Source organism: Sarcophilus harrisii, chromosome 6 (genome assembly GCF_902635505.1).
Source record: "Sarcophilus harrisii chromosome 6, mSarHar1.11, whole genome shotgun sequence".
Lineage (NCBI taxonomy): Eukaryota > Metazoa > Chordata > Mammalia > Dasyuromorphia > Dasyuridae > Sarcophilus > Sarcophilus harrisii.
In genome coordinates, this window is record NC_045431.1 from 199,580,022 (window position 1) to 199,597,278 (window position 17,257).

At 39.8% G+C, this 17,257-nt stretch overlaps 1 protein-coding gene across 2 annotated transcripts in view; it reads right to left on the reverse strand.

Annotated features, from left to right (window-relative positions):
• Window positions 1–5,131: 5,131 nt before the first annotated feature.
• INSC (INSC spindle orientation adaptor protein) overlaps window positions 5,132–17,257 on the reverse strand; it is a 157,577-nt gene continuing 145,451 nt past the window's right edge. For both annotated transcript variants that reach the window (XM_031942023.1, XM_031942024.1), the window contains exons 11-13: window positions 12,264–12,419; window positions 10,979–11,055; window positions 5,132–5,702 (exon numbers count right to left, since the gene is read on the reverse strand). In XM_031942023.1, the coding sequence (XP_031797883.1) occupies window positions 5,574–5,702; window positions 10,979–11,055; window positions 12,264–12,419 (362 nt within the window). In that variant the 3' untranslated portion in view covers window positions 5,132–5,573. The remainder of the gene's footprint in view (window positions 5,703–10,978; window positions 11,056–12,263; window positions 12,420–17,257) is intronic.

The window sequence follows — 17,257 nt, forward strand, 5'->3', positions numbered from 1 at the left end:
ACAATGCCTTCTATCAGAGGATCTCACAATAGGGGGAATAGGCGTCATTTTTGGTCTCACTCTTTTGAATGAGCTTTCTTAGATCTTCCCTTTCTATTCTCCATCACATCTTAAATTTCTTACCTTTACATTTGAAAAATGAGCGACTTCTTACAAGCAGACACATCTGTCTGCCGCCCCCAGCCTTCCCCAGCTGGAAGCAGAAAACCCAAAAGGTTCTGGGCTTCACCGTGCTCCCTGTGACTTCGCTGACCTCCCTTTTGGAGGATGCCATTCGGCCTCCTACTTTAGACCCTGCCTTAGAAGTCATCACATGGCTTTAAAAAATAATTGGCTGACATTGTCTCTTGCTAAATTTATATCCTTTTGAAATGTGGCATCAAAGAGAGACAGAGAGAGAAAGGAGAGAGACAGAAAGAGACAGAGAAAGGGAAGGGAGAAAGAGAGAGAGAGGAGGACAGAGAGAGAAAGAAAAAGAGAGACAGAGAGAGACAAAGACAGAGAAATAGAGAGAGACAGAGACACAGAGAGACAGACAGAGACAAAGAGACAGAGACAGGGAGAGAAAGACAGAGAGACAAAGACTAGAAAGACAGAGATAGGGACAGGCACAGAGACAGACACAGAAACAAAGACTCTCGAGAAACAGAGATAGAGATGGAGAGAATTTCTAGGCTCACTCTTTTTTTTTTTTTAATAACCTTTTAATTCCTGTTTCATTTGATACTAAAGGACTCTTAATTTAAATTATTATAGGTAGGTGTGGTAGATTGAAATAACAACTATGATTTTAGAATTCAGAAAACCAAGTGTCATCTGTAAGATATATCTGTACAGTCAGTGAATTTTAGAAGTCTGGAAAGAGGACTAAAGTATCTCCAGTTTAATCTCTTAATTTTATGATCATCTTGATCTCAGAATTAGAAAATTTAAAAAGTCATGTAGACTAACCCATAGCTGAACAAATAGTCATTCAATCTTTGCATGAAGGCTTTCTGTGAAAGTGCTACTTGCCTATGAAATTATTCCACTTGTGGACAATTCTAATTGTTAAGACATTTTTTCTAACATCCAATATAAATTTGTTTCTCTAGTTTTGCTTTCACATGACAACCCTTCATAAACTCTAAGACAGCTATCTTATTCCACCTGGTTTTCTCTAGCTATTAGGTCATCTTTTTTTTTTTAATTTAATACCCTTTTATTTACAGGTTATATGCATGGGTAACTTTACAGCATTAACAATTGCCAAACCTCTTGTTCCAATTTTTCACCTCTTACCCCCCACCCTCTCCCCCAGATGGCAGGATGATCAGTAGATGTTAAATATATTAAAATATAAATTAGATACACAATAAGTATACATGACCAAACCGTTATTTTGCTGTACAAAAAGAATCAGACTCTGAAATATTGTACAATTAGCTTGTGAAGGAAATCAAAAATGCAGGTGGGCATAAATATAGGGATTGGGAATTCAATGTAATGGTTCTTAGTCATCTCCCAGAGTTCTTTCTCTGGGCATAGCTGGTTCAGTTCATTACTGCTCCATTGGAAATGATTTGGTTGATCTCGTTGCTGAGGATGGCCAGGTCCATCAGAATTGATCCTCATATAGTATTGTTGTTGAAGTAAATAATGATCTCCTGGTCCTGCTCATTTCACTCAGCATCAGTTCGTGTAAGTCTCTCCAGGCCTTTCTGAAATCATCCTGTTGGTCATTTCTTACAGAACAATAATATTCCATAATATTCATATACCACAATTTACTCAGCCATTCTCCAACTGATGGGCATCCATTCAGTTTCCAGTTTCTATAGGCTCACTCTTTTTATCCTAGAAGTTCAGCCCCAAGCCAGGATCAACATAAACTCAATGGCAGCCTTCAATAAGCATCAAGAAACTTCTACAAGAAGCCTTTCCTAATCCCTTTTAATTCTAGTGCTTTCCACTTCATTGTTTCCTTTTTCTTCTGTAGATTTGCTTGTTCATAACTATTTGCATGCCATCTCTTCCAATAAATTGTGATTTTTTTCAAGGGTATGAACTGCTTCAGCCTTTCTTTGTATCCCCAGTGTTTAGCATGGTGTCTGGTACAAAGTAGATACTTAATAAATGTTTACTGGTTGCTTATTGTCTTGAGTGATTATAGTTCCAGATCCAAACTCCTGCTCCAAATCCCCACGTTTTGTAGGTCTTGGCATTCTTGGTTGATCTCGTGCCTTAAACTCAAAAGTCATTATCCCATTCTCAGCTTCTGGCTAAACCTTTATTTATTCGTTGGTCTATGAGCCCAAGCTCCCTTGCCAAGAGACAGTTAGTCCCCAGATCGCTTGTCTAAGACATTTGGGTTCAAATCCTGCCTGGTCATGCAATCGTGGAAGCCATCTAAGTTAACACTTCAGTTTCTTTTCATCTTTAAATCAGGAGGTCAGACTAGATGGTTTTCAAAGTTTAAGTTCTAAATTTAGGATTTTTCAAGACCTTCTGAATCTATGACCTAAAATGTCAGAAACATTTGATCCCAAATGTTCCAAAGCTTGCGAGTCCCAGATGCTGCACAGAGATGACTAATGATGATACTCAGTGACAAATGAAAAACAAAGTATTATAATGGACAAAGGACTGGAAGTATACTCAACAGACTCCTGAGCTCAAATCTTGCATTTGACAACAGTTGTGTGACCACAGGTAAAATTACTTGAAAAATCCCATGCCTCAATTTCCCCACCTATAAAATTGGGGTAATATCATTTATTACAGCTTTGCCTCGTGAGGTTGTTATAAGCATCAAATGAGAACATGGATAACAGTGGGCTTTGCAAAATCTAAAGCATAACTTAAGTGTCAGTGAGAAACATGACAAAGTCAGGCCATCCTGGGACTGGTGCATCAGGTAAGCTGATCCAGGCACGGGAAAGTTATGGAGTAGAATCAAGACTCTTTTCCCCAAGACTCCAGGAAGTCTTCTGAGGCAGAACCAGGGCTGAAAGATCAATAATGCTCTTTCAAGCCTGTAGTGAGAAGATCTTCTCAATGAGAAGGGATTATAATCTTCACCAGTTACTGAAGGGGTCCAGGACACAAAATTAACTCATAAGCCTTTGTTCATGGACCAAAGTCAGGAACTCTACTCTTTGGGACACCTTATGCACTCTTCTTTATCTCAAGAAGAAAATATTGTGAACATGATTAAATTTCCCCTAGTATTTTTATTTTACATCCTTTTATTTTACATCCTATTAGATCTGGAGAGCAGAGAGAAATAGTCTGCCAGTGAGCAGGATAATTTGTTAGGCAGATCTAGTCCCACAGACCTTGTATTGGAAGTCACTTACCTCCCTCTTTGTGTTCTATTCCCCACTGCAGTGAAATGTTTTCCCTCCGGTGTACTCATGATACCTTAGCTTCCCAGACTTGATCCATGCATTTACAATAAAGGTATTAGATGGAAACTGTTGATGTGTTGGTTACAGATCAAGTGAAGTTTGACCGGGAAGTGGTGCTTAAAAGGTCACCTAAACAACAGCCAGTGATTGGAAATGTGGGAAAACTGTAACAAGAAGTAATGCATCTAGTAAATGAAGGTCAGCTTCCTAATGCATCAGTATAGGAAGAGGATCAATGTGTGTTAACCCAGAAACTGAGGCGAGGATATTTGGCAGAAGTCAGCAATGGTCTAGGAAGGCATGAGTTACATAGGATAGACACAAATTGATGATGGTCTTTGAAAACCCCACCAAAAGTTTTCCTGTCCTGTTCAGGTGGAGAGAATTGATCCAGCCTTAAAAGACCTCTTGTACATCTCCTTCAGGTAAACAGAGGACCTAAGTCGAGTTTCATTCCCAAGAAGGATGGCAAGGGGGGGTCCAGATGGGCTACTCAAGAAATTTAAGGGAAAATCCTGGAGTTGGGATTGGGGGAGATTGAGGCATTCAATGGAATTAGGGACCTAGAACCCAATTCCTATATACTAGCCTGAAAAAAGCAACTAGGTTAACATTTGAAAAGAAAATCCTTCATCTAAATGGAATGTATTTCTTATGTAGGATTCTGGGCATCAGAAGAGATCTTTGCTGCTTTTCTGGTGCTCCTGAAAGTAAATTATATGATTGACTAGCTATCCAGAAAATCAGAATTTAAGGGATATCTTCCTATGGGAGAAATTGTTTTGTTGTGAAGTTGAGACCAAAATATGAACAACTTTGGTTGTGGGTCACCCGGCAGCTTTTTAATAGAACAGAGCAAGGAAATGGGAGTGAGAATAGCAGGCCAGCCCAACTAAAGAGCTAAAGACAGAGATCATCATAAACTCTCATAATGTTCTAACTAAAAGGGATCTTTGAGAATGTCTAATCTGAATTTTTTAGAAACCAGAGTCCTTCTGGCATTGAAAACAATCTTCAAAGAGACATTTGCAAAATGTCACAGAGAAAAAAAAAGACTTTCTTGACCCTCTCTGCTTCCATCCTAAAATCAACAGATCTACTTCTAGGTCATTGTCTTCCTCTTCCTCCAGTCTGATGCATCCAGGAATAGGGAAATGTTTTACAATTAACTCTCCAACACTTTTAAATTTAATCTGAAATAACTGACATTTTCTCCATTGATTTCTTGAGTCTAGACAGTGAACAATATAATAATCAAGACCTGAGTTGTAGCATCTGCTGATTTCTGAATCATAACTGATCATGATGAAAATATAACAATCTGTTCTTGCTAGCTATATGAGTCGACTCTAAAACACCCTTACGTGTATCCCATAAATTGCCATATTTATGCTTAGTGAGATCTGATCCTCTAAAATCACATCTGGGACTCTGCTTCCTTCTGACTCTTGACAATTAAATGCTCAAGGTTCTAGAAGTCCCAAAGGGAAACATATATATATATATATATATATATATATATATGCTGGTTTCAGATATCATTCAGGGATCCATATAACTATTACTTGGGGAAAATATACTTATCCACAAATACATGCTAAGGTTATCCTAGAACAGCTTATAGGTTAAGCAAGACCTTGGTCCCAGAGAAGTGAAATTTTAGTCTTTTATGTACTATAATCAGAAATTTCAAATTCAAAATTTTCATTATTCCCTCCCCAAACACTTCCACCTCCAGAATGCTTTGTCTTTATATTTAATTTAGTCTAAATAATGGCTGAGAATTTTTAAAACAGTACAATAAACTACAAAACTACAAGGTGGCAGAAATACTCAAAATCTACAATATAAAAAATGTGGCAAGATTACATTGTAATATGACAATTGCAAAATAAAGTGAAAGCATTCGTGATCTTTTCTAGCCTACTAAACATTTCTATATCTTTAAACAAAAAAGTAATAGAAGTTAAAAAAAAATAACAGAGGCCCAGGATGGGTATCCTGTCATATTATCTCTGGACTTAACCCATCATCCTCCTAGTCAGATAATAAGTTAGTATAAATAGGAAGCTGTGGGATATAGCAGAACATGCATGTATTGTGGAGGAGATCTGGAGGTTCCATGATGCTGGTTGGATGGGAGGATGACTGATTCCTCTTCCTCATTTCCCACTTCTTCCCATCTCATACAAAGCTCTCTTCCATGTTCGCACACAGGAGGAAGGAGTCCACCAGCCGAGGTTTGACAAGTTGTTGGAAATCAGTGTCCTGGAGGCCTTCTGGGCAGACCGCTGCCAGCGTGCGTAAGGCAGCCTTATAGAAAAGGAAAGAAAAAAAAAAAAACAATTTCAAGGTGGATGAGACAGACATACAGTTGGAACCAGCTAATTGTCCATTCTGATTGATTACTTTTCATGAATGTCAAAAGTATCCCAGATTCTTGGGTTGTCCCATCTAGAAGGATCTTGGTTTCCATTCAGCTCAATTCAACAAATATTTATTGTATACCTACTATAAGCCAAACCCTGGATCAAGTACTGGGAAAAACAAAAAAAAAATTCCCTATTCTCAAGGGAGAATTTTATTTTTATTTTTATTTTTTATTAGGGGAAACTACACATACATAAGTCAGTAAAAACAAGCTATATACAAATAAGTACAAAATTGGCACGGCAACTAGGTGACACAGGTGATAGAGTGCCAGACTTGGAGTCAAGAAGAATTTTTGACTGGCCCCAAACATTTACCAGCTCTGTGATCTTGGTCAAGTCACTTAATCTTCATCTATAAAAAATGAGTTGGAGAAGGAAATGGCAAACCACTCTAGTATCTTTGCAAAGATTGGGGGTCACAAGGGTCGGACATTCCCAAAAATGATTAAACAACAAGAACAAAACAAAACCAAAATTATTTTTGGCAGGATGAAGAGTACCCATAAGTGTGGAAATTAGGAAAGGTACCTGAACGGAGCTTTGAAGGAACTGGAGATTCTATGAGACTGAGGGGAGAAAAAAAGGATAAATGTTTGGGGACTACAGTGATTTCAGTAAAGGGAACTGAGCAGAAGGAAAGGGGCCAAAATGGTCATTGAGGAGAATAGCCAGAAAGGTTCCAAAAGGCAGAACAAAGTCCAGGCAGCCCGTGTCAGACAGGCAGGCCCCTGATGGATACGTGTGCTGAGAAAGCTGGCTCACTGGACCACAAGGAAGCAAAGCTTTTGATGTCACTTAATCCTGGGAAGAATCTAAAAGGCAGCCTGGAATGAGGTGAGAGGAAGTGGTTAATGTGAAATCAGTAGACCTGGATCCCTTCTGCAGCAGAAACAAAGCCCCTTCACATTGCTGAACCTCACTTTACCCATCTGGAAAATAGGAAAATTTTAACTTACTAATACCTGTCAGATATATACTAGTCCAAACAGGTAAATATTACTGAGGAGGACTGTGCAAAGTAGGAAATGATGGGTGCAAATGAGAGAACCAGGCAAAGGGTTCTGGAGAATGCAAGAGTACCTTCTAGATATGGATAATGGCTTGATGAATGGCGCAATTAGGAGAAGGACTACCCTGAGAAGGAGCCAATGGTCCGGTTTGGCTCAAAGGTTGATTATGGAAAGGGGTAAAACAGGTAGTTAATACATCAGCACTTTAAAGTTTACAAAATACTTTTTGCTATCTCATTTGATTTTCACAATTATTATTGTTAATAAGGTTATTGTTGTTATTCCCATTTTGCAGATGAAGATGAAGATTAAATCCTGTGAGGCTGAATTTAAATGCAGATCTTCCTAACTCCAAGTCTAACAACTCATCCAAGTAGATCAAAGTCAGATTGTGGAAGGTCTTCTAAATTCCTAGAAGATAATTTAGCTGTTATATTTATGCTGTCATAAGACCATATACTTAGAAGGAACCTTAGAGACCATTAAATATAAATGTCTCATTTTACAGACAAGGAAATGGGCATAGAAATGTCTAGTGATTAAGATCACCTGCTGTAAGTATCTGAAATGGGTTTGATCCTGAGTCTTTCAAGTTTGATGCCCTATTCTAGGGTAGGGAAGAGATGGTACCCTCAGATTCGGGAGAAATGATGGAATCAAGGACCAGGGCTTTTAAATGGGAGGAATTTCCCTCTCCTTCCCACTAAAAATAAATAATTAAATTCCAGTACCAACTACCCCATTCCCCTGAACAGTGGCAGCACAGAGAAAAGCTGGATTCTTCAGACAAAAGGCTACATGTGGTACTATGGCTCTATTGGAGGGAAACAGAAAGAGAGAGACAGATAGACACAAATACAGAGAGAAAAAGCAACAAAGAGAGACAGAGATAGAGGGAGAGAGAGAGACAGAAAGACAGACTCAGAGACAGAAATAGAGAGACAGAGAAACACAGAGAGAAAGACAGACACAGAGACAGAGAAAGACAGAAAGAGACAAAGAAATACCGAGAGAGACAAACTGACAGAAACAGAAAGACAGACGCAGACATAGAGAGACAGAGACAGACAGAGAAATACAGAGAGAGAGCAGCCCAGCCCTGAGGATCTAGAAGAGAGCCAAAACCTTCAACTCAAATGGGTGGGAAAAGCAGTCCACCCCCAATCCAGTCTCCAACCTTGCCTCAAAACTAGCTGAAACTCATTCTCCCTCATGCCCAGCTACTTGACATTCAAGAGATTTTCTCCTCTGACGTCCAAGGAGCTAAAAACATGATGCCTCTGATTCTCAGACTGAAATACCAAGTTATCGAGCTGGACCATCAGCCACCCAGGGCGTTCTTCATTAAGAAAAATCAATTCTGTCTGTGCAAGGTGACGTTACTTAGCCTGGCTAAGGGAGATGATATTTGAAAACTCTGAAGATAAATTTCAGAAAGGAAAAACAGAGGAAAGGGTTTAGCAAGCAAGACAGAGCCCCTGGCTGAACTAAGTCAGTGGTTAAGCCCATTCCCCTATTGGCTTCCACTGTACTTTTCCAGTGGGGAAGATTGATCCCCTCTCCTGGTCAAACCATCCACCCTCAGCAACACTAAGTACCCACAATGAGTAAATCTCTGTTCTAGGTACTGAAAGGGAAAGGGGATGATGGTGAGAAAGACCCATTCTCCCAAAGAGATGTGATATTGCATTTCCTTGCCTTCTTGACATAGTTATGGGACCATAATTATGAAATATTTCATTCAATGTGAGATTTGTTTAAGTCATTGGTTGATTTTTATTCTTTTTTTATAAGAGATTTCTCTCCAGGAGGAGGAAGGGAGAGATCTAATGGGAAATGAAGATGAAGTAAAAACAAAACATGTCAATGTTTTTAAAAGACTAAATCCTTAGCCTAAAACATCTAAGATACTAAGCAACAGGGTACTATCAACACATAATTATTAGCAATTTAGACAACCGGATAGGACAGCAAAGAAGGAACATAGCCCAGTCCCCTATCAACAACAACACTCACAAGTAGGGAGAAGGTAAATGGGTAAGATTCAGGGAGGATTCATCTGAATACCCATTAGTTAGGTTGAATGGTCAAAACTAAATTTAAGAAGAACTGTAGAGAAGGATTTAAAGGGACATTCACCCAAACTCCAAGTTGAGATGAGAATATTAGAAGGAAAGGTTAACAACCCATTGAAAAGGAAGCCATGATGAAATCATTATTTTTTTTAAGATAAAAAAAGAGACTGAAGCTGTCCTCACAGAACTTCTATTCTACTACACCTAAATAGAGAGAAGATAATTTGAGAAGGGAGAGATCACTCACACTGGGAGGATGAGAGAAGGCTTTAAAGATAGGTGATATAATCCTTGAAGGAAGACATGGATTCTTAAGAGGAACAGATGAGGAGAAAGCACATTTCACACATTTAAATGAGTTGTATAAGCAGGTAGGAAATGGCTTCCAAAATAGCTTGGTGCCAGATTGTGGAAGACCCTAATTGCCACAATAAATATAGTCTATACTTTAACTTAGAGGCAATAGGGAGACACTGAAGTTTTTTGAGCAGTGGAATTACATGGCCAGACCTGTGGGATTTCGTAGTTGTTAAAGGCTCAGATAAGTCATGAATTAACCTTTCAAAATCTCAGGATTATCATCTATAAAATAAAGATGCTGGATTTAATAGGATCTGCCAGGCCCTTCTAGCTCTGAATATCTATGGTCCAGAGTACTAGGTGCCATATTTTATGACAATGGAAACTGACTGAGATGTCAACAAACTATTAAAGATCATCCCATAGGAAGATGTTTTTTCATTGAAAGAAATGGTGATGTTTTGCCTAGAGAATGGAAAACTTGAGATCTGTGGACATGACAGCTTCTTCAAGACTAAATATGATGACATCATATGCAAGAGAGTATTTGGCCATGGTAGTAACCACTGATGCATGTTGCATTAGATGTAGATTAATGCACAGATGAATGGAAAAAACAACTAGAATTATTCAAAAATACAGTTCACTTCCTTGGGAAAGGTACCCCTGGAGGCTTTCAAATGGAATACCAAAATACACACCAAAATACCCACAGCAACTCTCTTTGTAGTAGCAAAGAATTAGAAACAAATCTAATGCCCAATAATTAGGTAATGGGTGATCAAAGTGTGATAGAGAGATCTAATGAAATACTACTGTACAATAGTAATGATAATTAAGAACTCAGCGAAATGTAGGAAGATAATATGCTCAAAGACTACAACATAAATGGAAGGAAACTGAACCCTGTTTAATTATAATGACCAAAATTGCCTTTGGAAAATAGATGAGAAAAATCTCTCCCTCCTTTCTTTATGGAGGTGGAAGGGTATGAGTATGGAATTTGCCTGTTCTATCAGGTCAATTTTTTTTTTTTGCTTAGTTTTTCCTTAACCATTTTTACTCTTTGTTAGAAGGCACAAACCTCTGGGTATATTTTAAGCTACCCCTAGACCCTCAATCCTCAGAAGCTGCTAGCTGGGAGGTTCTAGACCCCAGGAGAGAGGAGGAAAGGACCAACCTTCTTCTGGGTCTCTATTGAACATGGATCAGATCATTCAAATGCCCAGAACCTCAGAATGTCAGAACTTTAAAAAGCAACTAGACCAAACCTTTCATTTTAGTATTAAGGAAATAGAACCAGGAAACAGCTTTACCTTGACTGATATCAGAACCAGAGCTAATATTAGCTGATATTTACCCAGAGCTTTCAGGCTTGCAAGATATTTTATGAACATTGTCTTGTGATCTTCACAATAACCATCTGACGCAGGTTTTATAGATGAGAAAAATGGGGCTGAGGGCAAGTCAGGTTATACACCCAAAGTCATGTAGGTAGTAAGGAAAGGAGGTGGAATAAGAACTTGGGTCTTCATGATTCCCTGTCTCTGGGGGTTCCCGACTAGACCCTAGACCTGCTGAGTCCCAGTTTGAAAGCCCCATTGTATACAGAAAGACATGCATAGAATTAGAAGGAACTTTAATGGTCGTCCAATCCAACTCTTGAGTTTTACAGATGAAGGAAACTGAGGCTGGGAGTGGATAGGGAACTGGCCCAAGGGGTAGCCTCTGGGCAGGAGGGAAGGATGAGGATCTGGGGACCAGGAACTCACCAGACATGCCACAAGCACAGAGTCACTATTGTTCCTCTCAGCTGGGACCCAGCAAAGTTCTGTAAGACGAGGCATACCTGTAATCACAAGGCACCTATAAATCCAAAGGGCAGTCCCAGTTCCTGCAGCCCCCCAGCCCCACCTTGCTCTGTTCTCCCAGTGACATTTCTGGAGTCCTCCAGACAGAGCCCTGCTTTCTGTAGGGTTCGATGCCTTGGGGGTTGATCTGGTAAATGAGTAAGATGAGAGATTTGTAATAATGAACTTCAATTATGCCCCTGCCCTCTCTGGAAACCTCAGACTGGGTGCATATCCATGCATGGGTTTATGCATGCATAATGCATATTATGCATTATGGACCCAATAATGCATACATTATTGTATGTTATTGGACAATACAATCATGGACCCAAAGTGTGTCAAAGACAGAAGGCCCCACAGAAACCATCTAATTTTGTTATACTGTGTTATGGAAATGCTTGTTTTATTCCATTTATTACCATTTTAAAAAGAAGAAATTATCTAATCCATGGGGTTATTTAAGAAAAATAAAGAAGTTTCTTTTTTGATATTTTTGATATTTTTATTAATATTTTGGGAACTGCATTTCCCACATAGTTTATTTCCTTTGTAATTCTAAATATTTTATTTTATACATCATACATTTTTACATTAAGAACATAATTCTGAGGAGTTCAGAGACTTCATGAGATGATGTCAAAGGGAGGGACCCCTGACACGGAAAGGTTAAGATCTCGGATCTCAGACCCTCCTCATTTCACATTTGACTAGCCTTGGAGTCACATGACCTAGCCCTACAGTCTTCTCCCAGCTTGGCCATTGACCCTCCTGGTGACTTCCATTAAGTACTTCCTCATTTTCCTCAGCTACTGAGGGAAGGGGTTAGAATAGTTGATCTCTGAGGTCCCTCTGTCCCATGACAGACGAAAAAACAGAAATTTAGGCACTGGAAGGAACTTTCCTGGAGCCATATACCCATAAGAGACTGACTAGTTTCAAACTAACAATATTAATAATAATCATTAAAATTATAGGTAACCTTTATATAGCATCTGCTATGTGTGGAGACACTGTGTTAAAGCTTTACAAATATTATCATACTGGATCCTCACAACAACCCTGGGAACCCAGGTCCTATTATTATCAGCAGGGTCACGCAGCTTGTAAGCATCTGAGGCTGTATTTGAACACAGGTTTTGAACCTACTGACGGACTGACGGATGTCCAGTTTATAACGTCCTCCCCGACTAACACCCCGACTTACACCCAAGCCGGATGGCTTCTCGAGCCACATCAGTGTCCCGGCTGAGGCGAGTGAGCGTCACGGCGGCTTTCTGCTGGACTCTCTCACAGGCAGCCACCTCAGCTGGGCTTCCGGACAGGGGCTTCTCAGACAGCATTCCCATGAGGAGCTGCAGTCCTAGGATAGAAGCAGGGACAGAATTGAGAGAGAGAGAAACCACCATTCACTCCTTTCTCACTCAAAAGCCAGCTGGTTCTGGTCCCATCTCTTGACAAGGGCCATGGGTGGAAGAACCAGGTTCCTTTCTATGAAACACAACACAGCTGCAGTAGAAAAAACCCTGGCTGGAACAGACCGAGTACAATCTCCCCAAGTCTCAGTTTCCTTTTTTGTAAAATAAATGGGTTAAACTAAATAAATCCTGATATCCTTTTCAGCTCCAAATCTCTGATTTCCATTTTCTCCTTTTCCACTTGCCTCCATGATTCTCTCAACCAAAAAAACAAATCTTTTACATCCTTTTAGACTCAAGAAAAAATGTCACCTCCTCCATGAAATATCCCATGATCTCCCAAGCACAGACATCCCCCCTTTCTCTATAACACTGTATAAAATTACAATTATATTATAATTAATATAATAATAAAATAAATAAAATTACAAAATAAGAATAATAAATAAAAATAATATAATAGCCCTAATACAATATAATATAAAATACTGGATTTAGAACTGTAGGGATCTTAGAAACAATCTAACCCAACTTCCTCCGCCCGTTTTGCAAAAACAGAAATTAAGGCCAGAGAAAGAAAGAAATTTGGCTGAGGTCATCCAAGGGCACGCCTCCCACTTCATGTCTCCTCAGACTGTTCCTCCTGGCACCTAAAGGCTCACGTTATCACCCATCTATTTGAGGTGTGTGAGTCATACCTTCCTAATGAGATTACTAAAGCTGTTTGAAGGTAGAACACAGGTCCCCTCCTTTTGTTCCTTCTCCATCTCCCACAGCATGATGCAAGCTCAGAGTTCTTCCTGTTTGAAAGCTTCCTGGTTCAATTAAATAAGATTTCCTGAGCACCTCTCAAGTCCCGTCCTCATTTGAAAGAGCACAGAATGATGGAGAAAGCCTTAGGCTGGGGATTAGGGAGCCTTGACCCCAATTGGGGTGATCTCTGAGTCAGTGTAGCTGAGTAGACACAATGACTGGGCTTAGAAGTAGTGTTCCAATCCGGCCTCAGACATTAACTAGCTCCTGGGTCTATGTCCAACTGCCTGGTCACAAAGGCGATTCCCACAAATTGGAAGTTTTACTTAGGGTGCAAAAGTCATCTCTTTGGGGTAGTATGACAGGGACCATTGGGGTTCTGCTTCCCTTACCTTTAAGGTATTATTACCTCAATTCTAAGAAACTAAAGGAAGAGATTTCATGCTATGCTATCCAATGCTATCCTATCAATGTTGGGATGGACAGTCAAAGCTAAAGTCTCTTGGCTGGGGGAAAAATACTTCCTAACAATTAAAATGAGGCTGCCTTAGTAGAGAGTCATTGGAGGTATTCCATCAGGGGCAAGATGTATTCAAGCAGAGAAGTATAAAGTCCTCCTGTACCAGAGACTAAGTTGAAGGGATTTATTGGGGTACCTGCAGCAGTGGTCTAACAAAATCAGGCTGGGGATATTGGCTGACCACTGAGTAGGGACATTACAGAGGGTATGGCTGCTTGAGTGCACCAAGATGCTATCTAAGGTCCCTTCCCATGCTGGAAGCCCAGGATCCTGCTTCAGTTTGAAATATTGTTCTCATGTTCTCCATAATGTATGTTGTCCATAACGTTCAGGTGAGAGAAAATCAGATGAGCAGACCTTGAAGGTACTGAGCCCCCTGACCAAATAACAGCAGTTGCCCCATCTCTCCAAGCTTCAATAGCACAAGAATGAACATCTTAGAATATTAGATTCAGAGCCAGGAGGGACCTTTAACACCATCACCCCCTCATTCTACAGATGAGAAAACTGTGCCATCTTCTCCCCACAATTGACTCATGCAGGAACACACAGCTGGAGACATTTACAATCCCTAACTGCTTGCACTCTGGCCGTCTCTTCTGTCCTCATCTCCCCAGCCCTGGAACCCAGGGCTCTGCCAGGTAAGCTTCCAGCTTATCTCGATCAAAACCAGCCTACAACATCCTTCCTGACCGCCTCCCTGCCAGACTGACAAAAGTGCATCCCTCCCCTTAAGTTCTCCTTTATATATTGACTTCCTTATTAGATTGTGAAGACCAGAGGCTTGCTTGTTTATAACTATATCCTTATCTCTTAGCACAGCTCATGTGTGTATTTTTATTTTGTGTCTTTTAAGAATTATCCAGAGAACGGGATCCATGGGCTTTCCCAGATTAGCAAAGAAATCTGGTTTTATGACTACCAAAGGCATTCTAGACATACACACACACACATACAATCACACACACACACACACACACACACACACTCAACACACACACAAAAGGTTTTTAAAAGCCTGGGCTAGTCCATTTCCTTACTATATTAATGAGAAAAATGAGACCCATGGAATTACTTGGCCAAAGTCACAAAAGCCAGGATTTGAATCCACTTCTTCTGTCTTCAAATCTAGTTTTTTCACCTATTCCCTTTCCCTGCCCAAACCTACCAACCTTGCTTCCTCCCCATCCACAAATCTTGTAGCTTAATGAGATCCTGCTGGAATATAACAGGATGATAATGACTTAATGACTTACAACTCATCAAGTTAGCCCTTGTTGGACCCAGTGCCCCAAGATCCTAGAAGTGGAATGGAACGCCAGAAGTCCACCTGAGCCAGCCCTTGGTCTTCAAGCACTCAAATGTCTAACCATCAAAAGCAAGTAGTTATTTATTATTTCCTCTAAAGCACTTTTGGCAGGTGGGTTTCACAGTATACATATATCAGGCTCATCTTCCTGAGTTCAAATCTGGCCTCAGACACTCACTAGCTGTATGACCCTGTGTAAGTCATTTAATCCTGCTTGCCTCAGTTTCCTTATCTGTCAAATGAGCTGGAGAAGAAAATGGCAATGACGCTGCCTTTTCCTTCTCACATATATTTTGGGGATTATCTTCCTGATGATCTAAATCTGGAGCTCTTAGCCTTTTTTTCCGTCATGGATCCTTTAGGCAGTTTGGGGAAGCCCACTGTTGAAGGATGCTAAGAGGTCCCCTGAACTTGTCTTTTTGAGTTGCCATATTTGTCAGAAACTGGTCCCAGAGCACACAGGAAGCCTTGAATGTGTCTAGGATAAAGCTTACCCTGAGCTAATATAATTTGTTATTGCATCCCAAGCCAGACTCCCTGTGGGTCCTTGGGAAGAAAAACAGACGTGCCAGGCTGAGACAAATGGCCTCTTAAAATAACGTTTTTAAGTATGTATAATAAACTATACAGGATTGCAAAAGTAAAACTCATTTATTAAAACTTTAAAAAAAAAAACAAGTATATGAACCTCCTTGCTAAAGGACTTCCTCACTGTATTCTGAATCCCAAAATATAAAAATCTTAGAGCACTAAAGGGATCATCCAGTTTTCGTTCCCCCATGCATAGAAACTTTTTCTCATTTTTGAGAAGTTTTGCCCTCAGAGAGTCTTAGCTCAAAGAAATAGTCACCCAGACTCTGTGGGAATACTTCCAGTGAAGTATCTCTTCAGGGGCTTGGTTTGTTAGAAAGGGCTTGGTTATATTGAGCTGAAAGGTACCCCTTTGTAATTTGAAAATAATTGTAATCTCTCTTCTATGTGAACATCCTTAAAGTGACTAATCTCTTTCCCCCAGTTCTTTTACTCAAACCTTGTTTATGACCTGGTTTCCAGGCCTCTCCACATCCTGCTGACCCCTAGGGCATTCACTGGCTTCACAGTATGCCAGATGTAGTCTATCCTAAGCAGTGGAGAGTAAATCCAGTTAAAAACCTGCTCATGTTGGGACTAATATTTTTAGAAATTGTTGACTTCTTTTTGAAAAAATATATAATAGCTTTTTATTTTCAAAATATACACAAATATAGTTTCCAACATTCACCCTTGCAAAATCTTGTGTTCCAAATTTATTCTCCCTCCTTTTCCCACATCCTCTCCCCTAAACAATAAGTAATCGAATATATGTTAGACATGTGCAATTCTTCTATACATATTTCATGCTGCACAAGAAAAATCAAATCAAAAAGGGAAGAAAATGAGAAACAAAACAACAAAAATCCTCTCTCTGAGTGTTGATGGCTCTCTTTCTCACAAAATCATTGGAACTGGCCTGGATCACCTCAGTGTTAAAGAGAGCCACATCCATCAGAATTGATCATCATATAATCTTACTGTTTCTGTGTACTATGTTCCCCTGGTTCTATTTACTTCATTCAACATCAGTTCATGTAAGTCTCTCCAGGCCTTTCTGAAATCATCTTGCTGATGTTTTCTTACAAAACAATAATATTCCATGACATTCATATACCATAACTTATCCAGCCATTCTCCAACTGATGGGCATCCACTCAGTTTCCAGTTCCTTGCTACTACAAAAAGGGCTGCCACAAACATTTTTGCACATGTAGGTTCTTTTCTTTTTATGATCTCTTTAGGAAACAGACTCAGTAGAGATACTGCTGGATCAAAGGATATGCACAGTTTGAGAGCCCTTTGGACATAGTTCTAAATTGCTCTCCAGAATGGTTGGATCACTTTATAACTCCACCAATAATGCATCAGTGTCCCAGTTTTCCCACATCCTTTCCAACATTTATCATTATCTTTTCCTGTCATCTTAGCCAATCTAAAAGGTGTGTAGTGGTACCTCAGAGCTGTATTAGAAATTGTTGACTTATAATATCAATATAGATCCTGTCTCCTCCAAGCTACTTATTTACCTTTGAAACCCTGTCCTCTTCTTAACTATGGATCCCCAGATACCTTTTGGGATGCAGCCCTCATCCCTGTGAGGGAAGGTTTCATACAGGTGTCCCTCCCTT